The sequence below is a fragment of the Purpureocillium lilacinum genome (genome assembly GCF_023168085.1).
Source record: "Purpureocillium lilacinum CBS 284.36 DNA, scaffold_5, whole genome shotgun sequence".
Classification (NCBI taxonomy): Eukaryota; Fungi; Ascomycota; class Sordariomycetes; order Hypocreales; family Ophiocordycipitaceae; genus Purpureocillium; species Purpureocillium lilacinum.
The window spans coordinates 242,676-269,472 of record NW_027072115.1 but is presented as its reverse complement, the minus strand read 5'-3'; the positions used below and the strand labels follow the sequence as shown (position 1 = coordinate 269,472).

Sequence of the window (26,797 nt, the reverse complement as noted above, 5' to 3'; positions counted from 1 at the left end):
CTCAGTAGTCCGCTCCGTCGCTGTCCGTAGAGCTGCCCAGCTTTCGCAGCTCCTCCACGTCCAACACCCTTTCCGTCTCTGCGCTGTCCTGGTATCGACAGTACACCACGGTGCAAGCCGTCCAGAAAAGAAAGACGAGTTCGAATGGTGTCTGAATAGCCCAGAAGCGCACTCGCCAAAATCTATGTCCAAATTCGAGGGCTTCGATCGGCTGCATGGCGATCCAGGCATTGCCGACAGCCACTACTGCGCAGAACAAGCAAATCAAACCCAGTAGCCCGGCGAAAACTTTGACTTGGAGACCTGAGGAAGCTCGAGCCTGTTTTGAGCCGTAGACGGGCGTTTGGCGACGCAGCGATCGGACGATGCAGATGGCAATGTATGACCCGAGAAACACGCCCATCGGCACGTTGGCATATGCTGGAGCTCGACTGACTGCCGTTGCGACAAAGTCGGCGGCGCTCGTTGCAGTGAACATGGCCATGAATAGGACGAGGGAGGTCCGGACGAACCAAGACCTCGAGTCTCCAGGGTGCCCTGCTGTGGCGATCCGGTGTGTGTGCATCAAGATGCCTGAGCATTCAACTGCTTCCGCGACGTACCACAAGATCCTCACGGCCACGGCAGCAGCACCACCTCTGACGCCCAGCTCAAGGCTGCCCCACCGCAGTGCAACCTGCACGGCCGAGAGCGGGACGAGCCAGCATAAGGAAGCAGAAGTCTCGAATGCGCGAAGCATCCAGACAACGGCCAGCACGATCCAAGCAGGACCCAGGTATTGATACAGCAACAACTCGCCGCCGCGGAAGGCAGGCAGGCTACCGCTCACGGGGTCAATAGCCGTCATGGTAGCGGAAAATGTCTTGGCTGTAAAGCCGACCGCGGCTACGCAGTAGAAGCCCGGGTCGGTGATCGGATAGTGGAGCGAGACGGGCGCGCTGAGGTTCACGGCGCGGGTGATGAATGGATGACGGGCATGCCGGCGCGCCTTGTCGCTGATGAGAAACTCGCCCAGCTGCGACTCGCTGCACAAGCCGCTCTGGCTGTTTTTCGTAGTACACAGTACCTCTTTCTGTGTAGTCTTCAAGTCAGATCCGACTGTTCTTGACCAAATCGCAGGCGCAAAGACCCCTCACCTCGTTCGATCCGGGCGCACGAATGCCTCCGAGGTGCTCGTCGCCGAGTTCAAACACAACAACGCTGACGATTCCCTCCCCGCCGGTCGCAAAATTGACAAACAGCGAGGATTGGCTCAAGGGTTGGAACGTGGCAGGGCTGTTGATGTCGATGCATTGCTGGTGGTTCGCCCACGTGTGGTCCAGAGGAAGGGACCTGGTGAAGGCAACGACTCGCAGACTCTGAACGAGGAGGAGAAGCGCCGAATTGAGGTGCATCTCGGCTTGTACGACAGAGGGGTAGAGGACAGTATAACTGGGGAAATCGGACGAGGTTGGTAGAGGTTCGCTTTTTGGAAGCAGTGTGAAGGGTTGACTTGGGAGGATTCCGTTGAGAGTCGAGCTTGGGCTTACATCTGTGTCTAAGCGGGCGGGCGGGGTCGCTGTGACCAGGCACCGCCCACGCACACGGATTCTAGCTTATGCATTTGCTTCTCGTACCTATTCACCAAGCATACGAATGAATACTTTGATCACTAAAGACATTTAAATTTCAGGACAAAACGTGCTTTGCGTCTTCAATAAGGCTGTAACTGATTACGATTCTAGAGTAAGACGTCAAGTCCTGGGCAATCAATCTACGCTGCACTCCGCACTCTAATCATGTATCTCGCCCGCCTTCCACGCCCTCTCCCGCTCATCCTGCCACTCCATCACCGCATCATAGTCCCTACACGTATGCTCCAGCGACGTGTCCGCGATATACATCCCCTTGCCCTCCGACCACACATGCGGCACGGGCGTCAAGTCGGACTGGCACTGGATCGTCTGTCGCAGCGTCTCAACGCAGTGGTCTGTCCGCATGCACACGGTCAGCATCTGATCAAACTGGCCACAGTAGCTAGTCTACCACAACACGTGGGCCCGCCGTTTCCACTATGAATATTTTGCTGTATTGGCCTACTTACCGACGTGTTGCCAAAACGTAGGCACGCTCGACTTGTTCTCGTGCCGGATCGTCGGGTACCGCTTCTCGTAGGCCACCTTGCGGAGGTAATTCACGCAGTGCAGGCTGTGCCGCACGTGCGTGACGACAAAGTACGCGCCGCCGTCTTCCGAGACGTGCCCGCCGATGCGCTCCGCCTCGGATTTGGTGAGCGCTACGTAGCTCCCTGTTCAGAAGCGTATGAGTCGAGGAGATCAGAGTGTATATTGCCTTGTGAAGGAAGGAATTCGAAGGAAGAGAAGGGAGGGAAGGGAGGGAGGGAGAAACTTGCCGACGAGCTTGTCCCACGCAGCGTCGAGTTCTCTCGTCGGATGCCCAACGTAGCGCGGGCCGTCCCGGTCCAGCACGAGCTCGAATTGACTACTCTCGTTGACGATGATGCCCCCAGCGAACTTTGTCTTTTGCATGCGAATCGCAGAGTTTCGCGCCGCCGGTTCTATCCAACTCTCACCATTCATCAGCATTGATTACTCGCCCTGGCTGGCACACAAACCCCCAAAAGGCTCAACTGTGATTGATCAAGGGGAATTGGTTTGCTAACCAAGATCCGTGTCAAAGCCGGTCTCGTAGCTGGGGCCAGGTCCCAGCCACTGGTTAAAGTACACGGACACGACGAGCAGGACCGTCAGAACGGCGGTGGCGAACTGCCAGAGCCGGAGGTTGTATGAGTCGAAGAATCTTGTGGTGGTGGTGGTGGTGGTAGCGTCATGATGGCGGTTGAGTTGCTGTTCGCTCCGGAGGAAGGAGGTCTTCTCTTCTTGCTCGTCCCCAGACATGGAGTGTTGGTCGCTGGACGTGACGGTCGGGCTGTCCATGGTGAAGCCCTGAGAGAACATGAACAACATCGACTGTTTACATCAAGATGCTCCGGGAGGTAAGGGATGGAGAGGACTCATTCGGGGGCATCCACGGAACCCTGAAACCTCCCAAGTCCCAACCCCGAAGACCGAACGAAGCTCCATCCTCCTTTCACGAGCCCCTCGAAATCCTCCTCCGCCCCATCCTGCAACATCCCTTGTAAGCAGAGCACGGCAAGCTTGGGTGCGAGGGGCACGCCGGCAGGGGTCCAATCGACACCGCCACCCACCCACAGCCAGCCCACCTCCCACCTCCCGTTTCCCCCTCCCGTCCCTCCCACCAACGACATGCCGCAACCGCGCTACCAAGATGCCCGATCTGGCAGTCGTCGGACCCCCCAAGTCCCCGGGCCGCCGCGCGCACCACGGCGCCGACCCGCTGGCCCACCCTCCTCCCGGGCTTTCATACCCGTACCCCCTCCCCGATTACCACAGCGGCGCCTCCCACCATCCATCCATCCATCCCTCTTCGCACCTTTGCCGAGCTGCGGAGCTGCCCGCCCACCGGCACGCCGACCTCACTCCCATCCTGTCCATGCATGCGCCGCGACCCCTTGGCGATACCGCTGCAGTGACGAAAGGGGGCAACGCCGGAGGAGGAGGCGGGGGACCTGCATGCATGCACGCGACATACGCGCCTACATGCCTCGTAGTCTAGGCCTTGGCTGACGCTGCAGATCTATGGATCTCGCACGCGCACGCGGATGCCATACCGCACCACCTACGTGAAGCCCTACCATCACCGAACCCAAACGCGGTAGCCTATCGCGAGAAAAGAGACAACCAGACTGTCGGCACGCTTGAGGCCCCCCTATCCAGATCCTCCTTCCTGCGATGCTCATCGTCCATCCATTCACAGAAGATATCCCACCAATCTCAGTTCATTCGCTATTACACACGCCCCCCAGACATGTGGCCAGGATCGACTATCGTCGACTGGAACATGCGACATACCCGTCTTCGGTGCGGGCTCGCTTACAAGCATAAGGATTCGAACCCATGGTCATGCCCAAAGCCTGGGTGTACGTTGGCAGGGTGTCAGTTGATCCGACGGATGGGAGAAGGGGCGGGAGTCGTGGAAGAGGAGGAAGATCCGCCACTGCGATGACAGTTCCCGAGTTGCAGGGGCACATTGCCCAGAAGCACGGCAATCCCTTCTCATCGTGCTCAGCAACGACCCAGCCTTCCGCTCACTCAACGCACACGACATACCCTCCCGCCCGACCTTCCATCCCAGCCTGCCCAACACCCCAAGAGCCCTCACTCCGGGAGTCATCAGTCCCCATCATCGCAACGCCCTCACCACCACCAAGACAAGACGACACTGCATTCTCATCATCCTCTATTAAGACCCATACAGCTACTCTATCCAGGTCAGTCATCCACCCATCCATCTCATCTCCGACGCACCCGCCGTCGTCGCCGGGACTCGTACGTATAAGGTATACAGCAGTGAAACAAACAGCAATGGTATCCAGCATGTCACTTGTCTTGATCCCCATTCTCCTCCCTCCTCGCGCATACGCCGTGGACATCTCTGGCTCAATGGAGCACAGAAAGACACAGACACACATGTCCGCGCGACGTCTTTACCTCCCCAACGTGCCTTTTCGCGGCCGGGCCTCCTTGCGCCCGTCGGCGCCCGTCGCGCGCATCCAGTCCTCCCACTCCTTGCTCATCTCCATGAGCACCGATCCCATGACCGTCGCGCTCGCCATCAGGCCGTGGCCTTCGCCCTCGAGCACGCGCACCTCGCACCGCCGCATCGTCTTGCCCAGCCACTTGACGTTTTCCACGGGCACGCGCGTGTCGCGGCTGCCGTGGTGAATCACCACCGGTCGTGTGATGTCGACGTAGCGGAAGCCAATGGTGTGCCGCCGCTCGAGGCACACGAGGAGGTCCACGGCCGGGTTGGCCCCCGTCGTCGCCAGGGCCCAGATGGCATGCGTGAGTCGCACGTCGTACGTCACCTGCCGCTCCTTATCGACGGCGGCATCCCGCGTGGCGACGTTAAAGGACGGACTGCCGTTGCCGCCCATGTTCTTCGGCACCTGCATGCGGTCCATATTCTCCGCCGGCCCGAGTGACTCCGGCCGGACGCCTACGTCCTTGCCTTGAGCGCCGTACGCCACGTTCTCCTTGTCCATCACCGGCGTCACGTTGCGGGTCGGCGTGCTGCCCGCGTCCTTCCCAGTGCCTGCCTTTCTCTTCGTTCGCCTGGCGTTCTTTGGCAGCGAGCTGGTGATGGAGCTGCTCGTCGCCGTCATGAAGCTCGAGTTGGCCGCTTTGAGGAACGGTGTAGGCAGGGCGCGCAGGATCTTCTGGGAGGTCGGTATCGCGTTGGTCGGCGGAGACGTCACCGACGTGCCAAAGACGTTCATCTGGGACGGCGGGATCCAGGGCGCGAGCAGGTGGATGCGCCCGCGGATGTGCTGAGGCATCCGCAGCGCCGTAGCGAGCGCGTAGATGGCGCCCGCCGAGTGGGCAAGGATGGAGAACTTCGTAATCTTGAGCGCCTGGCAAATGGCGTACACGTCATCTGCGATTGTTAGCGACAAAGTGAGCAAAGCTGGTTAGGCAACTCACCAGGCCAGCTCAGGGGCGTGGCCGTGCCGTCCGAGTATGCCTCGCTGTCTCCCACGCCTGGACGATCCGGGGTGATGAGGCGTAGCTTGAGCGTGAGCGCGAGCTCGTCGTAAAAGGCCGTGATGTATCGCGTGAGGCCCATGCCCACACAGCAAAAGACGGCCGAGCCGTTTGGATCGCCGACCTCGGAAAACGATATGACGCGGCCCGTCTGCGGGTGGCGGAGGCGTTGCGACAGCCGCGGCGAGCACAGGTACGACTCGACGGCGTCGTCGATGGAATCTGCCGAGTCCGGTCGCTCATAAGCGGCAGCCGGGGTGGGGTTCGGCTGCGATTCACGCGGTTCGGGAGAGGTGAAGCCGCTTCGCGGCTCGCGGGGGCTGCGGGGTCCGTTGGAGAGGCGCTTGAGTCGAGAGCTGCTGCGCGTGAGCCTGAGCGCCTCCTTGGGGCCCGGGCTGAGCCGCCCAGAGAGGCGGCTGGTGCTTCGCTCGTCGTGTTGCTCGCTCCGGCGACGGCCGCCCGAGATGGCGGGATACGGCGCGCCGTCTTCGTCGTCGTCGGCAGCACCTTGGTCCAGGCCCAGGCCGCGTTGACCTGCCGCCCGCGGGGGTGACGCCGTCTCTTCGTCGTCCAAAAGGAAGGACCGTGCCGTGGCCAGGCCATGGTCTGACTCTGAACGAGCGTGGCCCTTGGGGGCGCTGTCACGACTCCGCTCAGGCTCGTCGGCCTCGATTATGGCATCGTCGCGCACCAGTTCGCCGTCCCGCTTGGACCGCCTGGCGCTGGTCCTCTTCCGGTGCTTGGAGCCCGTCTTCCTGAGGCTCGAATCGCGCACGGGAATGGGCTTGGGGCTCCCGAGGGATACATCAGGCTCTGCCCCCCCATGGTCGCCGGCGGGCTCCTCCTCGCTGATGGGCGTGCCGGCGAGGAAAGGGTCGGCGCGGGACGCACCGGCGGCGGCGAGCTTGGACTCGCCGGTGGGGCTAGCAGGTCCCGGCTCGGCCATGCCAGCGTTGGTTCCCGACGTCGACGGGGCGCTGCCCGAGGCGCGCTTCCGGTCAAGCTCGCGCTCGCGAAGGCGCTCCTTGGAGCTCATGTACATGAGCCCCTTGCTGTTGCGATTCGCCTTCTTGCCCCAGCTGTCGTGGGAGCGACGCGGCTTGAGGTCCGGGGACAGGGCGGAGCCGCGTTCGATGGAGAGGTTGCCGATACTAGCGGCCGAGTCGCCGCCGAGGGAGCCCGGGGAGGAGGGCCGCGAGTTGTGGGTGCTGCCGGAGCGGATGAAGGAGCGCAGGCCGCCGGTGATGCTCTCATGGCTGGAGGAGCGGTGGGCAGAGGCTCTGGGGCTCTTGGGGGCGGTCAGGGGCGAGAAGCCGCTCGGGGGCTTGGAGGTGCGGACGACGGGGGGGCTCGCGGCGAGTTCGTCGAGTGAGAGGGGCCGGTGGATGGCATCATTGTCGCGCGCAGGGCGGTTGTAGGCGCCGTAGTCAACGCCGAAGCTGCCGCCCGAGGCCGAGCCGCTGAGGGCCGGGCTCGAAGGAAGGGAGAGGGACTCGAAGTGGGAGTTTGCGGGCTGCGAGATGACGCTGAGGCTCGTGATTAGGTTGGAAATGACCTCGGGGCTGGCCGGGGGGATGGCGGCGCTGGAGCCGGGGCGACGGGACGAGGTGGGCGGGGAGCGAGCGCCGCGGGAGCTGCGATGGGGGGTCTGCTGGTGGTGGTGGTGATGATGTTGGTGTTCCTGCTGGGGCGGAGACGAGGGCGCGACGTGGTGGTGACGGGTCGGGATAGGGGGCGGAGCGGCGTCGGGAGCAGCGGCCGACGCGTCCATGGTGGTAGTGGCCTTTTCTCGTCGGCTCGTCGAGATCGTGGACGGGGGTGACGACGGCGGGTCGCGCACGAACGCAGATGTGGAGCGAGCGAAGCAAGCAAGCAATCAAGCAAGCGGCGTGGCCGCAGTTCGTCGTCGCCGCGGTCGTCGTCGAGGCGTAGTAGTGGCTGGGCTACTGGGTGGCGCGCGTCTCAGTCATTCCTGGGGCTGGCGTCGACGGGCGGGTGCTCGGCTCGCGCGCGCCCGGACGCCCGTGTCTTGGATGGTGGACGGATGGATCAAGGGACGATCGGTCAATCGGTCGGGCGGTCGATGGAGAGCGTGGCCGGGCGCCATGCACGCGGCGCAGTCGGTCGGGGGGCGGGCGATGGGCGGTGGTGGTGGTGAGGGAGGGAGGGCGGCGTCGGTGACGGCGACGGCTTGGCGATGGACGAGGGAGGGACAAGGAGAGGCGCGAGGCGAGAAAGGAGGTGGAGGAGGAGAGAGGAAGCGAAACGCAGGCCGGCGGCTGTGGAGTTTGCTCAGGTGGCCGGCATTGCCATTAGGCCGGTACTTGTCGCTGCTCTAATTGTTCGCCGAGAGGCTGGTACCTTGTTCTGTGATGGACATTACCTTACGTCGCCTTAGCAGCTCAGCTCCCCGGGGGGGGCACGGGTTTGGGAACCCAGGGGGGTCTGGGCTGCCGCTGCCAATGGGGCTCTGCAGGGTCCGGTTACGGCCGCGGTAACGGTAATGTTGACTGGCTGCATCCACGGGTGTCCAGCCATCCAGTCAACGGGTCAGCCACACACGATTGGAACGGGCCCGGGCGTTGGGGCACGTCCGGGGGGGAGGCGGATGGGCGGCGGGTAGTCGAATTGACTCTGCTGGTGCAGTCACACGTCGTGATGTGGATGATGGAGGGACTGGACGGGATGCTCAGGGGCGGGCGGGCAGCTGATGGGGGCCCCTCATCCCCTGTACGGACCGACCCAGCGGCTCCGTTTGGACGGTGGCCCGAGTGGACGGGGTGGAGGCCAGCGTCCCACTGGTGCTTGTTTGGTCTCAGGGGGGGATGGAGCTTGGGGCCTGGGCCAAACGGAGGCTCCCGGCTCGCCTACCAGCTAGTTTTGGTAGGGGTCCGCACCGGCTCTTGCAGGCTGGACGACCCGAGCTGGCGGGCGCGGAGGGTGGCTTGTGCCCGCCGCGTGTCTACGGCAACGGCTTTCGTCGCCCGTATCCGCGGCTATCAATCGATTTATATCGGCGCAAATGGCGTACTGCATGCACATACTGTGTACATGCAAGACGAACAGACAAAACGTCGTGACCTCAAACGGCCGCCTCGCAGGGCTCGAGGTCCCGCACAATGCAGGAACAGCGACCGCCTCAATTCCCCGAGAAACCTTGCTCTTATATTTATATGACGTTTCATGTCGTGTACCCACCAAACAGGCTCAGGCGCAGTGCCAAATAAAAGACGACGCAGGGCGAACTCTAATCACCTGTGCCGTTGCGAGAGTGGTTCCATCGGCAGTACGTACGAGTACAGAGTATTGATGTATTACCCACAAGAAGGGGGGGAGGGCAGTGGGCTCTTATGCCGTCATGCAGCGCGAGCGGCTCGTACTTTTTGCTCTGCAAATTGTGTAATAAGGAGCGGCGCTCTCGCTTCAATGGCACGCACCTGTGGTCACGCGCACACTTTGGCTTATATACATGCAGATGTATGAATCAATGCCCTTTCGTACGAGGACGGACCTGCCTACTGGTGAGCGTGACTCGTGGGGCGGTGCTCGCAGCGGGAGGTCCGTCGTCACGAGTCGCAACACCCCCGCGCACGCTTGAGTTGGTGTTGTTGGGCCTGGGGGGCGTCGCATCGCGCACCAGGGGGGATTGACGCGGCACACTCCCGCGCAATTAATCGTCAGCCAGCCAGTGGCCGATGAGGACCATGTCTTTGGTCTTTTCTTCTTTTTTTGTTGTTGTGTCAAACCTTTGCTGAAACCACAAAAGGGCGGGCGGTGTTTGGGATCGCGGCCCCGGGATGTCGTTCGATTGGCGACGGGGGCGCGCCTCTGTTCCAGATATCCCGAGGGCATCCATGCATGTACCATCGGCAAGATGGGGTTGGTAGAAGCAAGTTCCGCGATTTTGCCGTGTTCAACGCATCCAGGCGCTATCTAAACACCGAAATCTCACCACAGACTGTGCATTGCCACTGTGACGTAAAAGGCCCCTTCCCCTGCCTTGCCACAGAGCGCTGCCTTAGAGCAACGCCTGGGGCGATCGAGCATCAGCTCCTCTCGTCGGTCCCGCCGTTGCCTCAGCACTTCAACGGCAAGCCCGCCGCAACCAAGCAACAATGGCCGATCTGAGCGTCCATACGGTCATCAACAGTAGATACCAAGTCTTTGACCGGTCAGGCGCGTTACCCTTTAGCATCGTCCTTGGCATATGCCGCCGTTCAGCACAAGACGCGGATCCTCGACCATTTCGTTTAAGCACGACACATTCAATCCTCAATGTTCCGTATGCTCTCTCCCATAAGCTACTCACGCTACATGAATACGATCCGGAGAGCAAGCGGCAAGTAGAAGTCCATGTTGGCCAACTAAATAGTCCTGGCAGAACTGAGGAGAAGCTTCATTTGACTCTGCCCTCACCGGTTGGCAGGACAGAGAGTTGGAAAAAGCGCTTGTCGATATACCGATATCGTATCGATCCTGGCGATGAGCTTGCGTCGCTGCTCAAGCCGGGGAAATGGTATACGCTTCAGAATAAATCGGGGGGAGACGTGGGGGTAGGGGCATATGCGAACGTCGATGAAGAGGGATATTTATCGACCCCACGCGAGGAGCAGAAGCTGCGTGTGCGCAGCAGCAGAGCGGATGGCTGGGCAAGCTTCCAAGTGGTATTGTCCCTACGCTGGCCCCCAAGGATACAAACACGGATGCAAAGACATCAGGGCGGAGGGGATGACAGTACCAATCACACGGAAGGAAATGCCACGAAGCTGGACATCACAGTCATCAACACGGGTACTCAAGCCATCACCGTCCGAACCCGCAGCCGGCAGCGTTTCCTCGTCCCACGGGGTCCCATACAACCCGAAGAGCACTACCCACCGGACGATCCCCGTCCTCGCATCATCGACACCAAAACACCCGCACCCGCCGCGACACTCCAAGTCATCGACATGGCCACAGAAACCATCGTGCGCGAAGCAACAAAGCCATGTGTCTGTGGTCTATGCCGAAAGCACGACCCGCGTCCCAAGCTGGAGGTTTTGACTACGCTTCGGCCGGGCGAGCCGCTTGTCAGACATGTCGATGTGAGCGGCTTGCTCTCGCGGCTGCCGGACGGGAAGTACGGTCTGCGGATGGAGCCGCGGGGTATATGGTGGTGTTTTGGGGATGCTCGAGACTTTGAGTCGACGGGTGAGGAGCGTGTGCCCTGGGAGACGTTTCGGACAATGGTCCCGCCGTTGATGTTGGAGTGTGATGATGTTGTGGAGGTGCAAGTAAAGGAGATGATTTGATGTGATTCAACGTTGTCGGGAGAGTCTGCGTCCCTGCTTCGAGTGCTGTGTCGTCGTCGTCGTCGTCGTTGTCGTTGGCGACTCACAGGCCCAGCGGGCGACGGCGCCGTACGTTGCGTCTTTGTATGCTTGGACACGACGGCTTTGTTGTCGGCCCGCCGCGTCGCCCTTGCGGATGAAAAAACCATTGAGCCGGTCAAAGAGCCGCCAGTATATGAGACCATTATCGAACAAGACAAAAAACGAAAGCAAAAGTCGGCATTGCTGAATCGCTTTGTCCACGCCGGGACTTTACCCACCCCAACACTTGATTGCCTTGTCCGGCAAGCACCCGATTTACACGGCCGGCAAGCCTCAAAGCGGCTGACCCTGCGATCCACGGGATCTGAATCGGCGTTTGTCCGCGCCCACCATCTCACCAAGCAGCCACCGCAAACTCACCCGCCCTCCTCTTTGCCGCGCCTCATAATGGATTCAAAGCGATCCGATCTGAAAGACCTGTTGCAAGATGTACATCCCCGTAGCTGCATCCTTCGCCGTAGCGTCGCGTACCACAGCTCCCAACACCTTACCCACGAACAACGCCCAAGCTGCAAGGCCCCCGTCCTCCCCCAGCCCGCCCGCCGTTTGTTCCCCAAAATCCTCCCGCTCCGGCGGCCCCCCCGCGACGTCATACCCCCCCGGGCCCGTTCCCTTCCCTGGCACGCGCGCTGCCGCAGCCGCGACCACCAACGAACAAAAAAACGAGGCGCCATTGACGTTGTTGTCGCGTCGCAGCATTTAAATCCGGTGGCGATCCCTTCACCTGGGGTTTTGTCTTCTGTGTTCCTGGTCTGTCTCTGCCTGTCTGCTACGGTTGAGTACACTTTTGGGTCTGTCTCACACGTTCAAGTTGCGACTGGCTCGACGACTTGTCCGTCTACGGTAGCTTACCTAGTACTTACAGGCTCAGCTTAGGCCCCTCTGGACCTCGGCTTGCACCAGTCCCCGCGCGTGTAAACAGGTACCTCCATCTTCAACGACAGCCGCCAACCTCGCCCGCAACACCATCGCGTAACATCACCACCACCACCGCCCACCGCCATACAATCGACCTCCTCCCACCCACAGTCGTCGCGGCAGCCGTGCCTGCTCAATCCGCCCCCCGCCGCCATGGATCTCCTCATATCGCTCCCCCTGCTCTCCTACTTCCTCTCGCCGCACGTCGCCTCGTGGTCCACCTCGATCAACATCATCTTCTTCTACATGACGTGGACGACGCTCATCATCACGCACCCGCCCGTCAACGTGCACATCGCCGGCATCCTCGTCATCCGCGTCATCTTCTGGCTCGTGCCCTCGGTCCTGACCCTCGCCTTCGACAGCGCCTTGCCCAGCCTCGCCGCGAGCCTCAAGCACGGCGGCTGGGCCTCCCTGCCGCCGCGCAACTCGCGCTTCATCGCGCAGCAGTTTGCCACCGCTGTGGCCAACCTCGTCATCTCGACGGCGTTTGAGGGCCTCGCTGCGAAAGCGTACCTAGGCTTCTTTGGCCGCACGGACATCAAGACGAGCACCACGCTGCCCATGCCCATGACGGTGTTTACGCACCTCGTCATCTTGTACGTCGCGCGCGAGGTCATCGTCTACTACACGCATCGCTATGTCCTGCATCAGCAGTCCTACGGCGGGACCAACATGAGCTTCGTGTTTGAGTGGCTGGCGGGCCCGCACCGCAACTGGGCGCACTGCCTCGGGGGTGCGCCGTACTCGCTGCTCGTCTTTGCCGACCACCCGCTGCCGTCGCTGATGCTGCGCGTCATCCCCGTCTACTTTCCCGCCGTGCTGCTGCGCCCGCACCTCCTCACCTACTTCCTCTTCCTCATCCTCGTCACCATCGAGGAGACGGTCACCATGTCGGGCTACATCGCCATCCCGGGCTTCCTCATGAACGGCATCGCCCAGCGCATGGCCGTGCACTACGCCTCCGGCGGCGGCGCCAACTTTGGCGCCTGCGGCGTGCTCGACTGGATCAACGAGACGGGCGGCGGTGCTCACATTCTCGAGGAGATTGCCCAGTAGGCCCCGCCCAGAAACGTGGCCGGGATGCTGCTCCAACGCATCAAAGTATCAGTAGTTTTGTTTATGAGGTTTTCTCAGCTGTGACGGGCGCAATCTGGAATGGCATCTCTGTTTTCCTTGGGCTTTTTCATCTTTGCTTTGGTTTGTTTTGGCAACTAATACCCCAGAAGAGGCGTTGCTGGTCTACGCAAGTCATGAGTCGCATGTTTGAGCTGTCGTCATTTTGCCGGGATTAAAAGCGTTAGAATCGGAGTTGGATATGACCTTGGAGTTGGAATATACGGCTCGTGTTTTGTCCCCCGTGCGTACCCTACCATGGAGACTGTGTGGACTATCTTGTCACGATGCCGGTACGTTTGTGAAATGCCGTCCTTTTCTTGCATGTGCAGTTCGGCGCAGGCCCGCGGCCGGTCTATGTGTATGTATGTATGGCTCTCTATATGCATGCCTTGCCTTCATGATGTCCATCTATGCGCCCCAGATCAGGCCCCGTGTATCCCGTATGCATCCTTCCCTCAAGGTCCCTTTTGATGTCCCTTAGATGGTCCAGAATTCCATCTCTCCTATCCAAAGAGCCGCCTCTCCCACTCACCTCATACACACACGCGCACGCACTCACCACCCCATCTTGGCGCGATACCACGCCACCGTCTCCAGCCCGCTCTGCACGCGCATCCCGATCCGCGCGTCCAGCGTGTACGCCTCCCACGCCTTGGCCTTGTCCAGCTGCGCCTGGCACTCGTCGAGCTTGCGCCGCCGCCACGACGCGTCGTCCGGGTCCTCTCCCTGCTGGCTCTTGGCGTCCCCTTCCTTTGTCGCGTCGTCGCCGTTTGCTTCCTTTGTCGCGTCGCCGTTTGTCTGCCGCTGGGGCCGCCCCTCGCGGCATTCCGTCCACGCTATGACGGCGAGCTCGTGCGTCGCCGACGGGAGCACGTAGTCGTCCCTGTTGGAGCCCTTGAAGGCGGACCTGCGGCTTGGGCGTTAGCGTGGCGGCTCGTTTCAACTTGAACATGATCGTCAAAGGACTCCAGAGGCAAAGGGCCCGCGAGACAAACGTGACAAAGGATACAAAGGATACAATAAGACAAAGACAAAAGGGAGGGAGGCAACTACGCACCGGTCATGCGCAACGACGTGCTCCTCGAGCAGCGCCCGCGCCTCGTCCAGCTTGCCCTGCGAGCGCAGCAGCGCCGCCGAGCTCACCGCCCACACGGCCATCTCGTCCTTTTCCGCACGCACGCGCGCCAGCAGCGCCCCGTCCTCGCCTCCCGCGGCGGTGCACCGCGCCCACGAGAGGTTCGCCAGGCCGCGGGCCATCTCGTCGGGGCCCATGCGCTTGTGGCCGCTCCACATGTAGCACATCTCCATGGCCGGGCTCGCGCCCACGGCGTCGGCCAGGTCCACGCCCAGCGCCTTGGCCCGCGCCTCCCACTTGGCCAGCTTGCGCTGGATGAAGGTCTCGATGGGCAGCTGCCGCGCCATGAGGCGCTTCTTGCCGCCCACCTGCGGGGCCTTGCGCAGGAACTCTTCGGCCTTGGTCTTTTGCCGGCGCGCCTCGGCCTTGTTGGCCTCGGCTTCGGCGCTGTCACCACCTTGACCGGCAGCGGCGTGCACGGCGTCGCGGTACAGCTCGATGGACGCGCAGCCCGCCATGTAGTAGTACATGGCGGGGCTCCAGTCGTTGACCTCGAGGCAGCGCAGGAACGTGTCGCGCATGAGGGGCCAGTCCTGCGCAATCATGGCATCGACAGCGAGCTCAAAGTTGTTGAGGGCCGCGACCTGCTTCATCTTGGACTCTGGCCCGCGACGCAGCAGGGCAATGGCGTCAGCGAGACGGCGCTCGTTGGCGAGCAGGCGAGCCTCCTCGACGCGCCACAGCTGCGAGTCCGGATAGCGTGCGCGCAGGTCCGCGAGGAGAGCCTCGCAGCGGGCGGTGGGCGGGCCGACGGCCTCGGCGGCGGCGTCGTGGTCGCGCGCGTCGGGGATGATGTCGACGGAGCCCAGCAGGCCGTTGTAGTAGCCCAGCAGGACCATGCCGGCGAGGGCGCCGTTGACGTTGTGGTGCGCGGCGGAGCGCCAGAGCATGCGCACGCCGCGCGCGCGGTCGCCGTGGAAGCCGACGATGGAGAGGACGCGCGAGAAGGACGGCGGGGTGAGGCTCAGGATGAGGAGGATGATGCCGAAGCACATGTTGGCGCCCGAGTGGATGAAGACGTCGATGGGGTCGTGGGTGCTGGTTTTGGCGTGCAGGGCGCCCTTGCTGGGCTGCGGCTTGGACAAGGAGGAGGACGAAGAGGAGGAAGTGGTGGTGGCGGTGGTGTTGGTGCCGCTGGGTGTGTTGCCGTTGGGTTTCTGCTCCTGTGTCGTCGTTGGCGATGATGACTCGTCCTTGAGCTGTAGAGCCTCCGTCTTGGACTCGAGCGTCCCATTCGACGTCGGGAGCGGTTCGGGTATCGTCGCGGGAGATGGTGCCGTTGCTGTCGTTGCTGTCGTCGCCGTCGTCGCCGTGATGGGCGTCTGCTGCCCCGAAGGCTTCTCCTTGGCGTCGACAAACTCCTCCTCCGAGCCGCTGCTGCTCCCGTCGCTCTCGAGCGCCAGCTCGTCCGTCAGCCCGTCGCGCACCGCCTTGGCCTCCATGGCAATGATGCCCTCGAGGATCAGGTACGCCTTGCGCAGCTTGTAGAAGCTGCGCATGGCCTCGACGAGGCTCTCGTGGAGGACGCCCACGACGGCGCCCATGAGCTGCGTCTCGGCGCGGACGAGGTCGTACTCGGTGCCCGGGGCGTACACCCTCGATGCGGTCGTAGTCTTCTGCTGTTGCTGCTGCTGTTGGCCCTGGTGGTGGCGCAGGGCGCGGCGGTGGTCGGCCGCGGCGCGCGTCTCGCAGTCGGCCAGCTTGGCGGCGGCCTCGGCCATGACGTCCTTCTCGAAGCCCAGGACGGAGCGCATGAAGAAGGTGACGGCCTCGCCCAGGTCGTGGAAGGACGAGTCGCCGCGCTTGAGCCCCGCCCAGGCGCCGTCGATGTCGTCGTTCATGATGAGGCTGGTCCACGCGAGGGCGTCGCGCAGGTTCTCGCGCTCGCGCGCCGCCGCGGCCTGCGCATCTTCTGCTGCTGCTGCGGCGGCGGCGGCAATGTTGCTGGTGCTGCTGTTGTTGCTGCTGGTGACTGTGCTGCCGCCATCGCCGCCGCCAGAAGAGGAGCGGAACCAGCCGCCGAGAGGCATGGCCGTGGGGGAAGCTGCATGCGCCGGTTCCCGCGATCTGTTCCGTTTTTCGTGGGCGCGGACAGCGAGAGTTGGGTAGGTTGAAAGCCGGTCGCGTGCGCGTGCGTGTGCGATGTTCGGAATACTGCACACCAGCAGACTGCGGCTGAGGTCGTGAGCGACGTCGCACTCGGAGCGGCAGTCGAGGCACACTCGCACTTGTACTGTACCTTTTGTTTTGCCTTTTGCCTCTGGTCCTTTCAGGTTACACCTAGGTCCAAAATCTAAGGTTTTCTCTCAGGCACCCTCCCACGCGCGCACGTCGCATCAATTGGATCGTTCAAAAAGTCCGGGGGGTGTCTCGCGAAAGCGGCCAGGTCCCCGGGGTCTGGTCTGGTGGCGGCCCCGCGGGTTTTTAAACTCTGCAACAAAACGGCCGCTGCGGAAACTATTTTCTCACGCGCGGGCGGCGCACACACGCAAGGACACACACGCACACGGGCGCACACGCACGCACGCACGCACCAAGGGTCGCGGCGGCGCGTGGATGGATGGACCGCTTCGACCGCTTCGGCGCCGGGCCAATTCCTTCCTACCCACCAGGCCCCGTGTCGGCGGGCCGCAACAGTAACAGTGGTGGAGTAAAGTAGGCTCTCCCAGCGTCATCGAGGGCTCATCGAGGGTTAGGGACGGGCGGGACTAGAACTTGTTGGCGGATGTTGGGGCGAGATAGGAGGGGACCCAGCGCGGTTCGGTGGAACAAAGTCCAACTGAGCCCGTCATCCCGCGGACTTAAGGGTCCCCCATTACCGGGCACCGACAGTTGTGCGCCCTGGCGCCCTGGAGGGGCAGCTTTGACCTGACGTGCCGGGACTCCGGGGGCCCGAAGGACGGAGTTCGGGGCCGTAGTTGGATGCTGTGGCGTTGGTTGGCCTGCCCTGGCTCTTCGTTCCGTGGACGCGCTGGCAAGGCATGGCATCGAGGTTGATGGCTCAGCCTTGGGGCATGCGTGAACGATGACGATGCCCGCTGCGGACCTGCAGGCTGTCGGCTGCGATCTGACAATGTGCGCCCAGCTGGGGTACCGAAAGTTGTAGACCAGCTGCGTCGAGATTAAGAGTTGACGCCTGACGTGCCAATCCACAAAGATGCATGACGACGGAGCGCATCAACCACACCTCATCATCATGACCGCCAGCCACCACATGCTAAGGTACTGACCGGTCCATCTCCGCCGCTCTGCTCTGTAGTTTTGTCCGTACCGCCGGCTCTCGGTCTACTACATCAGAACCCACCATAAAATGTGGTAGTAGTACGGAGTGCGTACGCCTTGCAAGCCCTGAATCCAGGTCCCTCGCAGAATGGATCCCATTTTAATGCTGGCCTGCAGGCACTTACGTAGGCCCTAGTCGCACCGCTGACGTCGCCGACGCTCATCACAACCCGCTGCTGCTGCTGGGCCTTTTGCTCGTGTTGGCGTCGCTTCAATTCCATCGCGGACCTTGAGGGGCCACGACATGTCATATTACTGCTTTTCAATTTTCACCTTCCTCCCATGGAAGGGGGATTATTTGCGATTTTTTGTGCAATTGACTCGCTGCGGACAGTGTCTTTCGGGGTATGTTGCGGGCTCTCGTGATTGTGCTTGGTCGCGTGCTTGAACCCTGAACATAGTGGCTTTGAGATGCAGTGATGCCCTAACAGGATCAGCCAAACAAGCGAGCTCGAACTATCCAATTGTATAGGCACATGTCACCTATACTCAGTTATAAGGAACGCAAAATATGTACAAGACAGTCACACACTCGCATGGTAATGTCCAGCCGTGAATAAAAGTCCTCTCAACCCGATTCTCGCACCCTATCATAGGCTACCCTGCACCTGGTCCAACAAACAGCTCCAGTTCCCGGCCCGGCATTTCTTCCGCCCCGGCGTTGGAGCTCCCTGCCGCTAGCCTAACCCGCCCGCCTGCCAGCCAGCCCGCCCGCCAGCCAGCCCACCTCACCTCAGGCTGGCGGCATAGGCGTGGAAGCTACGAGCACCTCCAGCATCATCACCTCACCTCACCTCACCTCATCCATCCACCATCCATTCTCCACAACCACAACCACACACCACCGCCGCGACGCGCAACCGCCCACCCGCCGTCCACATACACGCACACGTCGAGCCACCATCTCATCCACCGGCGCGTCCCTCCCCGACGTGCACGCTCCCCTCCTCCCGGCCGCCCTTCCGAGCACGTCCGTCCGACGTCGATACGTTGAGGCGAACCTCCCTCCGCGACCCGACCCCGAACGCCGCATCGCGCAGCGACCGACGGCAAAAGACCCATCCCCTCGTCTTTAGCAGACGGGCTCGCGGAAGATCAACATACGCATACCCTTCTACGCACACAGCAATGGCTTCCACGGACGCCAAGCCCGCAGACGCCGCCAAGGCGCAGTCCGAGACGCAGGCCCAGCCCCCGGCCGAGCAGCAGAAGCCCACGAGCACCGCCCTCGGCGAGGACGACGAGTTTGAGGACTTTCCCGTTGACGGTGCGTTTCTCCTCTGCCCCTTGCGCACCTCAATCCCCCTCTGCCCTACCCCTCTCCTCAACCCGCCTGTCGCAGCCTGGCTTGCCTTACAGCACACACACACTCCCCCGGGACAGAGTTCCATCGTCTTCTTCATGGCATCTTTGCCAGCGGAGAGGGACAAGAGGAGCTGCTGCCCGGGTGCGAGTGCTGCCGTTGATAGCAGCACCAGGGCAGGCACTGAACCACCATGCGCAACATCGAGTGTGAAACTGAAACGCTGACCGAGTGACTACGTGACGTGCACGCAGACTGGCCCGAGGAGCAGACCGAGGCGGCGCAGCAGCAGCAGGGCGGCAGCGGCGAGGCCAAGCACCTCTGGGAAGAGAGCTGGGACGACGACGACACGAGCGACGACTTTTCGCAGCAGCTCAAGTATGCACGCACACCCCCCCCCTTCGAGCCCCGGCCACTCTGTGGTTCCCCTACTCTCGTTCCAACGCAACGACTCCCTACCGAGGATGTATGGATGATGCTGACGTTCTTGCGATTTTACAGGGAGGAGCTCAAAAAGGTGGATGCTGCGAAGCGGAGGTGAGGAATGGGCCTGAGTGGATGAATAGGATGGTGTTGTTGAGAGAGCACGGCTGCTAGCTGGCTTTGCGGACAAGACGACAAGATGGGTGGCCTGCATGGACATAGACTTGGAATGGCATGAAATTGAAGCCCAGTGACAAGAGTGCATCTCTGAGACGAACTACAAAGCAACTACACCATCACGTCACAACACGACCGCCAGCTACCAAGTAGTCTCACTGGTTCACACCCGCACGAGCTGCTTGTTCAAACATTCGCCATTTTTGTTTCATATATAACTCATCTGTGACCCTCCCTACAGCAGAGACATGCCTTGCCGACCTGTACACGAGTCAAACTAGCCCCTCCACGGTGAACAAGCCCGCGCGTCTCGCGCGCTTGTTTTCTTTCATCGAGCAAAGACCGCCATTTACTTACTCGACAGGGCGACCACGCCGGGTAGGGCCTTGCCCTCGAGCAGCTCGAGGCTGGCGCCGCCGCCCGTCGAGACGTGGCTGAGCTTGTCCTCGACGCCGTAGTTGGCGGCGACGGTGGCGGTGTCGCCGCCGCCGATGATGACAATCTTGCCGTCCTTCTGGCAGCCGTCGACGACGGCGTCGAGCGTGGCCTTTGTGCCGTGGGCAAAGTTGGGGAACTCGAAGACGCCGGCGGGGCCGTTCCACAGGATCGTCTTGGCCTCGGCGATGGCCTCCTTGTACAGCTCGACCGACTTGTCGCCGCAGTCGAGGCCCATCCAGCCCTCGGGGATGCCGTCCTCGTCCGACGCCTTGCCCGTCTTGGCGTCCTTGGCGAACTTGTCGGCCGTGATGTAGTCGACGGGGAGGACCACCTTGACGCCCTTGTCCTTGGCCTTCTTCATCAGGGCGGGCACCATCTTGGCGCCGGCCTCGTCGAAGAGCGAGTTGCCAATGGCCATGCCGTCGAGCTCCTTCTTGAAGGTAAAGGCCATGCCGCCGCAGATGATGAGCGTGTTGACCTTGTCGAGCAGGTTGTCGATGAGCTGGATCTTGTCCGAGACCTTGGCGCCGCCCAGGATGGCCAGGAAGGGGCGCTGCGGCGACTCGAGCGCCTTGGCGAAGTAGTCGAGCTCCTTCTTCATGAGGAAGCCGGCGGCCTTTTGGGGGAGGTCGACGCCGACCATGGAGGAGTGGGCGCGGTGGGCGGTGCCGAAGGCATCGTCTGGTGGGGGCAGCAGTCAGCCAGCTTGCTCTACTCCGATTCTTTCACGCTCTCCCTCCAAGGGGCGCGGAGGTAACGCTTCAAGGGGCATCACGCACTGATGTAGACGTCACCGAGGGCAGTCAGGCCCTTGCGGAACTCCTCCACCTTGGCCTTGTCGGCCTTGGTCTTGTTGCCGGCCTTGTCCTTGGCGCTGCCCTCCTCCTCGATGTGGAAGCGCAGGTTCTCGAGCAGGACGACGGCGCCGCCGTCAGCCTTGTTGACGATGGCCTCGACCTCGGGGCCGACGCAGTCGGGCGCAAAGGTGACGCTCTTGCCGAGCAGCTTCTCGAGCTCGGGGACGACGGGCTTGAGCGAGTACTTGGGGTTGGCCTCGCCGTTGGGGCGGCCCAGGTGCGACATGAGCACGACCGACTTGGCGCCGTGCTCGAGGGCGTACTTGATGGTGGGGACGGCGCCGACGATGCGCTGCGGGTTGGTGACCTTTTTGTTCTCGTCGAGGGGCACGTTGAAGTCGACCTGGGGACCGATGAGGTCAGCATTGTTTCTGTTACGCTCACACAAGATGGCTGCTGGGCAATCCGACGTCTCTAAGCGACGAGCTGCCGTCGCCGGATACCCTTAGTTGCTTCACCCATTGAGGGCGTCGGCAACCACTCCATGTGCTGCCGAGGGGGGTGGTGGTTGGCACCCGGACTCACCCGAATCAGGACCCTCTTGCCCTTGAGGTCGACATCGGTAATGTTGAGCTTGTTGGAGAGAGACATGTTGGCGGCTGTTGCGGCGTGAGCTCTCGACGACGGCGTGTGTAGGAAGCGAAGCTGCAGCAGGCACGAAAACCGAAATGAATTCGTCTTCGTGGGTGGATGAGAGAGGGAGAAGATGGGATGCTGTGGTGGTGGTTGTGGTGGGATGTTGCAGAAGGAGGGGTGGTGGGGTTCCGTTCCTCCTCTGTGCTGTGCTGTTGAGGAAGCGCAAGCTCTGGCGGGGCTGCTGGTGACGTGAAGGAAATCAGATGCTGGGCTGCCGTTTGCGGTCCGCCCTCAGCCCACCGGCCAGCACCACCACCACACGGGGCGCTGGCTCGGGAGGGACCCACGAAAAATCACTCAGTGTTGCGCCGTCCCTTGCTTGAGCCTGCGACGTAATGCCGATAAGGGAGTCGGGCCATCTGCTGATAGCGACCGTTGTCTGCGGGCCGAACGTTAGTCAATTGGCTTAATACTCGCAGAGACCTCCGGTGATCGGGCGTTGCTACGACTACACTGCGCGCAGCACTTCCGAGATGCGATGCGACCTGTGGCACGACTCGGGACACGCGGGATACACGGTGCAGCGTCAGAGGACGGAGGCGTGCAGATGCTGCCAAGTAAATTCAAAATTCAAACCCATCTACCAATGCAAGGCACATGAAACCCGGGATCGCAAAGAAACGTCTCGACGCATCAAAGGAAACCCCTTCTCCAAACGCCATACGGTGCAGCCCAAGCCGTCCCAAACAATACCCAAGCAGATTGCAGAGACCTTCGAAGAGTATACTTCGTACAGTTGCGCGACACGGACGCATCATCTGCTGCCAGTGCCACCCATCCAGCGCTCGCGTTGTGGCAGCCGCTCTCGCCGGCACGCTCGCCCGCTCGTTCGTTCGTCAACAGTGTATCGGTCGCTCGCTACATTTAGTCCGAGGCGTTGGTCAGGGACAGGTAGGCCGTCCAGGCGATACCAATGGTCGACACAAAGGGCTGCGTCGAGTCAGTTGAACATCCGCGACGAAACAGCTTCAAGATGCGCTTACCAGCTGGAACTGCACCGGCATGAGGCGAAAGTTGACAATCTGCACCGCCGGCCACACCATGTAGTTGGCCTTGAGCGTCGGCACGTACATGTCGCGCAGCTTGTGTGTCACGGCCCGGCGGCCGCCGCCCTCGGCCACCGTCATGGCGACGAAGAAGAGCCCGACACCAAACGGCGCGTAGATGAGCTGGTCAAAGACGACGCGCTTCATGGCGGGCCCAAAGGCGCTCGTCTTGGTCATGGGAAAGGCGCGCTCGAGGAAGCGGAACCACTTGAACTGCAGCGGCGCGACACAGAAGCCGTAGGCCATGAAGCGCGTGAGGCGCTCAAAGTCGAATGGCGGCGGCAGACCCATCTTAGAGTCCGGGATCAGGTCGCGGTCGTAGAAGGGGTTCTTGTGGTCGAGCTCGTGGATCTCGATGGCGAAGCGGTCGTCCTTGGAGACGCCCCCGGGCTTGCGCACGGCGCGCTCGCGGACCGACGTGATGGTCTGGGCGACGGTGTCGGCGATGCCACCGAGGATGGCGTTGGTGACCATCATGGTCATGACTGCGCATGGTCAGTTGTCTGTCCTCTGCTGATGGTCCGCCGTGGGGACGAGTGATGTGACGTACGTGGTCGCTCCTCGTAGTAGCTGTTGAAACGCGCCATGAGGCGCGCGACGAGAGCCATCTCGATGAAGAAGATGACGGTATGGAGCAACGGCTGTCGACAGTCAGTTATCCTGCGGGCCTTGAGGCGACGGGACTGCTTTTGAATGCGGGCTCGTGCTGGGCGACGGTGGCCCGCCGGTGGAGCGGATCCGCGCAGCGGCGAGTCAAGGCAGCGACGCCATCACGGGCAGAGATGGAGACGGGGCGGCAACGTACAATGCGTCCAAAGATGAATTTGCTATTGACGGCACGGGAGATGCGCCGCCTCGAGAGTTCCCAGGGCATGTTGGCGGCAGGGTGCGCGAGCCGGGCAGGGACGTCGGTGACGCTGGAATGGAGCGGGCTGGGGGGAGGGATCGCGTGGCCCCTCGGGTCCGGCAGATAAGGGTGGCTTGCTGGTCGCTTCGTCGCTCGATCGATCGATGACGACACCCCAGAGCGGTGCGGTGAGGCGCTGTTTCGTTGTTAGGGGTCCGGCGTCGGTGCCAGGGTCGATGCGGCTCGACGGCAGGTTTCTGGGGACGCCCTGCGATGGGAGGCGGACGGCGGACTGGGACGTGGCAGATGGGCGATCGAGGAGAACAAATTCCGGGCGACGGGCATGAAGAAAAGGATGGGAGGAAAGAGGGCGGACGGGGTGGCCGAGCGGAGAGGGATGGAGAAGGGGGACTGCGGAGACGACGGTCGCATGCGAGGTGGACGGCACGGTTGCACTGCGATCGGCGGGAGGCTGCCCGGGAGCGGGCGGCTTGGGGGGTCTCGGGCGTTTCTTTTGCGTGCTTTCAGTGGCTGCATTGCCGGCGGTTGGGCCACCGTTGCGCTGTAGCTTGCGAGACAACGGGCTGCCCGCCCGTGCATGCGCGCTGCTACAGCGCTTCAGTGGGTGGAGATGGTCCCCAGATGGGTAGCGAGCGCATTGATTGAGTGGCACAGCCGACCAAAAATCCTCCCGCCACCACCACCCCTCTCGGGCCATCCTGTCCGTTTCCATCTCCACATGGCCTCGGATCCGTCTGTCTCACTCTCCAGGCTGCGTCCATCATTCCAATCATTTCAAACATTTCAAACGGCCTTTTAAATCGAGTCGATCCCCCTTGTTTACTGGGAATACGAGCCGAAGCCAGCAATCGTGCGAAGAACCGCTCGTGAAACTCACGTCAGCACCATCGAGGTCGGGCTCTGGACACGGTCGTCGCAATGCATATGCATGGATTATCCTCAAGCGTGCCTCCACCGCTGACGTCGCACAAGGCCGGGTTCCGGCTCGGCGACGTACCTATATGGTATGCCAGCCCACAAAACGAATCACGACAGGGCATCAAGCACACACGGCATAACAGGCACATCGCATCTATTGCCTCAAGGCCGTGTATCAGGTAGAGACGTCTAGTTCCACGCCCGGCTCCTCAGCTCTACGATCCTCCGCGTCGCCTCGTCAAAGTCCCGGCGATTGATCTCGCCCGACTTGACGGCGTCGACCAGCGTCTGCCGAATCTCCACGCCCTCGGTCACGTTGAGCTGGCTCGCCAGGATCAGGTCGTTGCCCGCCTTGAAGGCCAGCTTGGCACGCGCCTTGATGTCCCCGAACGGCACGATGGAGCCCGCTTCCATGGCCTCGGTGATGGTCACGCCTCGGAATCCGAACCGCCCGCGCAGCTCCCGCTTCATCCACTTTTCGCTCAGGCCCGCCGGCAGGCTGTCCACGGCCGGGTAGATGGCCCACGACGGCATCACCATGTCGACGCCCGACCGGATCGCCGCCGCGAACGTGGCCGTGTCCACCGTTTTGAGCTCCTTGAGCGGCACGTTGAGCGTCACGGGCGCGAGATCTGTGTTCTGCTCGACCTCGGCCGCCCCGAGCCCCGGAAAGTGCTTGATGGTGACGAGGATGTCGCGCTCCCGCTGCGCCTTGATGAAGGGCACCGCCGCGTCGATGACCTGCTTGGCCGTGGTGCCGTACGAGCGCCCGTAAAAGTCGAGAAAGTTGCCCGGCTTGCGGTACACGCCCATAACGGGCGCCAGGTTGACGTTGATGTTGTACGCCTTGAGCGCCTGGCTGGCCTCCTTGCCGGCCTGCGTGCCCACCGCGCGTGGGTTCGCCGACGCGCCAACCTCGCGCGCCGTCTGGTCCGGCCCGTACTCCTTGATGGGCTTGAAGATGGTGCCGCCCTCCTGGTTGGTCATGATGAGCAGCGACGTGTCGCGCCCGTACTTGGAGCGCAGCAGCCGCCGCGCGGGCGACGCGCGGTACGCCGCCAGCAGCTCGCCCATCTTGGCCGGCGTGCCCGCGTTGATGTGCAGGTCGTAGAGCAGCACGCCGCCGACGAGGCCCGCGCGCGTGAGCTTCAGCAGTTCCTCGGGCGGGTCGCTCGTGTTGTACGAGTAGATGACGTGCTGGCCCGCGATGAGGTCGAGCTCCGAGGGCGACGTCGGGGGACGCGGGGTGGCATTGCTGGCGCCGAGGAGGCCCAGGGCGAGGGCGCTGAAGAGTGTCGATCTCATGTTGCAATTGCTGGGGAGTTTCTGCCGCCTGTGAGCTGCTCGACCTCCTCACGTCGTCCTTCCCCAGCCGCTCTTATAGCCATCGCGAGCGCTGCCTCCTCAACGCCATCTCGCAACGTGAGGCCGTCCATCCCGCGCGCCAAGCCCACGCCTGGCAATGTAACATTGCATGTCCCAACGCCGGTCCGCCCTCGTCCGCGTCCACGAACACCGGCAGAGGCGCCCTTGATGTATTAGTAGCAGCCCGCTTCCAAGGACAGGCTTGACCCCGATGGCGCGGGATTGGCTGAGCCCAGAACATGGCCTTGCATTGGGGCTGAGGAACCCGATGGCCTGCAGCGCGCGTTGAGATAGACTACAGCACCGGCGACCGGGGAGCTTGCCCGTCTGGGGGTTAAGGTGTTGTAGATTGGAGTGACAAGTTGGGAGCTTCAGAAGACCCTGGATCGTAAGCGGACGAACTATCCCGCGAGGGAGGTGACATGCATCCATGCATGCGGGGGAGGGGCCTCGCCTCGCCTCCACGGCAGAGGGGAAATGCGACCATGGAGGCAACGGTGACGGTACGCTAAGTTTTTAAGAAATCATGGCACGTACGCTTGTTTGATAGAGTAATTACACTTGGCTCTCGTTACCTGGTTGCACATGGTGATAAGACGAGACCAGACAAGACAATGCTGTAGTGATCACTGATGGGGCTCTGTATGGACGGTGGCGACTGTCGGGCGTGGGAACTTGGTCGGGCGCGCCTGTGCGCGTCAAGTGGCATTGAATGTTACTTTGCTGGATGACAGGCCTGCTTTGGCCTGCAGGCGGCCCAGTTCACATAGTGCTTGCATTTGCAAGGAGGGTGGCGGCTGTCGTCGCCCGTTGCTGGTGTCGACCATCGATCGCAATGACGAGGGACACGCCTATATTCTCCCACCGTGGAAGAATGCTTGTCAATGTGCGGTGAGTCTACCAGGAAACTGTTCACCACGCAACAAACTCTCCGTCGAGCGAGTCCAGTGCGGTTCGTCCATGCTGTCCCATGAGACCAGCCCGCACCAAAATCGCCGGCCCGTGTAAGCCGCTCTCCATTTGCCTCGCCCACTGCACCACGCATGGAGACATGCCCAGTTGCCCCTGCTATTCCACGGGCTATTGTCTCGCCTTGGCAGTACGTATGTACATCGCACTTCTATCTTCGTACTGCGTAGCCACGCGAATGACTCTGCCGGACGAGCATTTCACAGGCTGCGAGGCCTACTAACTTACTATCCACGCGGAATACATGTGGGGGATGGCACAGACCAGCATCAGCTCGAGGCGTTTGACGGTGGCGCGTGGCACTGATCGCTCCCGACGCCGTGGCCATGGGCCCATCCCAGCCAGGC

General features: G+C 62.0%; 9 protein-coding genes across 9 annotated transcripts; 2 read left to right on the top strand and 7 right to left on the bottom strand.

Moving 5' to 3' along the window:
- Position 1: 1 nt before the first annotated feature.
- On the bottom strand, positions 2-1,394 carry PLICBS_006664 (uncharacterized protein; the record flags this gene model as incomplete). Its single annotated transcript, XM_018327645.2, has 2 exons — positions 2-1,072; positions 1,137-1,394. 2 exons carry the CDS (start codon positions 1,392-1,394, stop codon positions 2-4), a joined length of 1,329 nt encoding a protein of 442 aa, XP_018173828.2.
- Positions 1,395-1,772: 378 nt separating this feature from the next.
- Positions 1,773-2,936, bottom strand: PLICBS_006663 (uncharacterized protein; the record flags this gene model as incomplete). The annotated part of the gene is made up of 3 exons (XM_065601018.1): positions 1,773-1,969; positions 2,084-2,287; positions 2,663-2,936. 3 exons carry the CDS (start codon positions 2,934-2,936, stop codon positions 1,773-1,775), a joined length of 675 nt encoding a protein of 224 aa, XP_065457090.1.
- A 1,631-nt stretch (positions 2,937-4,567) lies between these two features.
- On the bottom strand, positions 4,568-7,395 carry PLICBS_006662 (uncharacterized protein; the record flags this gene model as incomplete). The annotated part of the gene is made up of 2 exons (XM_018327643.2): positions 4,568-5,517; positions 5,565-7,395. The coding sequence occupies 2 exons, from the start codon at positions 7,393-7,395 to the stop codon at positions 4,568-4,570; spliced, it is 2,781 nt and encodes a 926-aa protein (XP_018173826.2).
- A 4,672-nt stretch (positions 7,396-12,067) lies between these two features.
- On the top strand, positions 12,068-12,973 carry PLICBS_006661 (uncharacterized protein; the record flags this gene model as incomplete). Its single annotated transcript, XM_018327642.2, has 1 exon — positions 12,068-12,973. One exon carries the CDS (start codon positions 12,068-12,070, stop codon positions 12,971-12,973), a length of 906 nt encoding a protein of 301 aa, XP_018173825.2.
- A 615-nt stretch (positions 12,974-13,588) lies between these two features.
- Positions 13,589-16,198, bottom strand: PLICBS_006660 (mitochondrial outer membrane protein iml2; the record flags this gene model as incomplete). Its single annotated transcript, XM_018327641.2, has 2 exons — positions 13,589-13,940; positions 14,091-16,198. The coding sequence occupies 2 exons, from the start codon at positions 16,196-16,198 to the stop codon at positions 13,589-13,591; spliced, it is 2,460 nt and encodes an 819-aa protein (XP_018173824.2).
- Positions 16,199-18,578: 2,380 nt separating this feature from the next.
- On the top strand, positions 18,579-19,294 carry PLICBS_006659 (uncharacterized protein; the record flags this gene model as incomplete). The annotated part of the gene is made up of 3 exons (XM_065601017.1): positions 18,579-18,717; positions 19,008-19,131; positions 19,255-19,294. 3 exons carry the CDS (start codon positions 18,579-18,581, stop codon positions 19,292-19,294), a joined length of 303 nt encoding a protein of 100 aa, XP_065457089.1.
- A 408-nt stretch (positions 19,295-19,702) lies between these two features.
- PLICBS_006658 (phosphoglycerate kinase) lies at positions 19,703-21,239 on the bottom strand (the record flags this gene model as incomplete). The annotated part of the gene is made up of 3 exons (XM_018327640.2): positions 19,703-20,472; positions 20,571-20,991; positions 21,174-21,239. 3 exons carry the CDS (start codon positions 21,237-21,239, stop codon positions 19,703-19,705), a joined length of 1,257 nt encoding a protein of 418 aa, XP_018173823.2.
- Positions 21,240-22,148: 909 nt separating this feature from the next.
- Positions 22,149-23,204, bottom strand: PLICBS_006657 (uncharacterized protein; the record flags this gene model as incomplete). Its single annotated transcript, XM_018327639.1, has 4 exons — positions 22,149-22,214; positions 22,268-22,815; positions 22,881-22,971; positions 23,136-23,204. 4 exons carry the CDS (start codon positions 23,202-23,204, stop codon positions 22,149-22,151), a joined length of 774 nt encoding a protein of 257 aa, XP_018173822.1.
- Positions 23,205-24,305: 1,101 nt separating this feature from the next.
- On the bottom strand, positions 24,306-25,421 carry PLICBS_006656 (uncharacterized protein; the record flags this gene model as incomplete). Its single annotated transcript, XM_018327638.2, has 1 exon — positions 24,306-25,421. The coding sequence occupies one exon, from the start codon at positions 25,419-25,421 to the stop codon at positions 24,306-24,308; it is 1,116 nt and encodes a 371-aa protein (XP_018173821.2).
- Between the last annotated feature and the right edge of the window lie 1,376 nt (positions 25,422-26,797).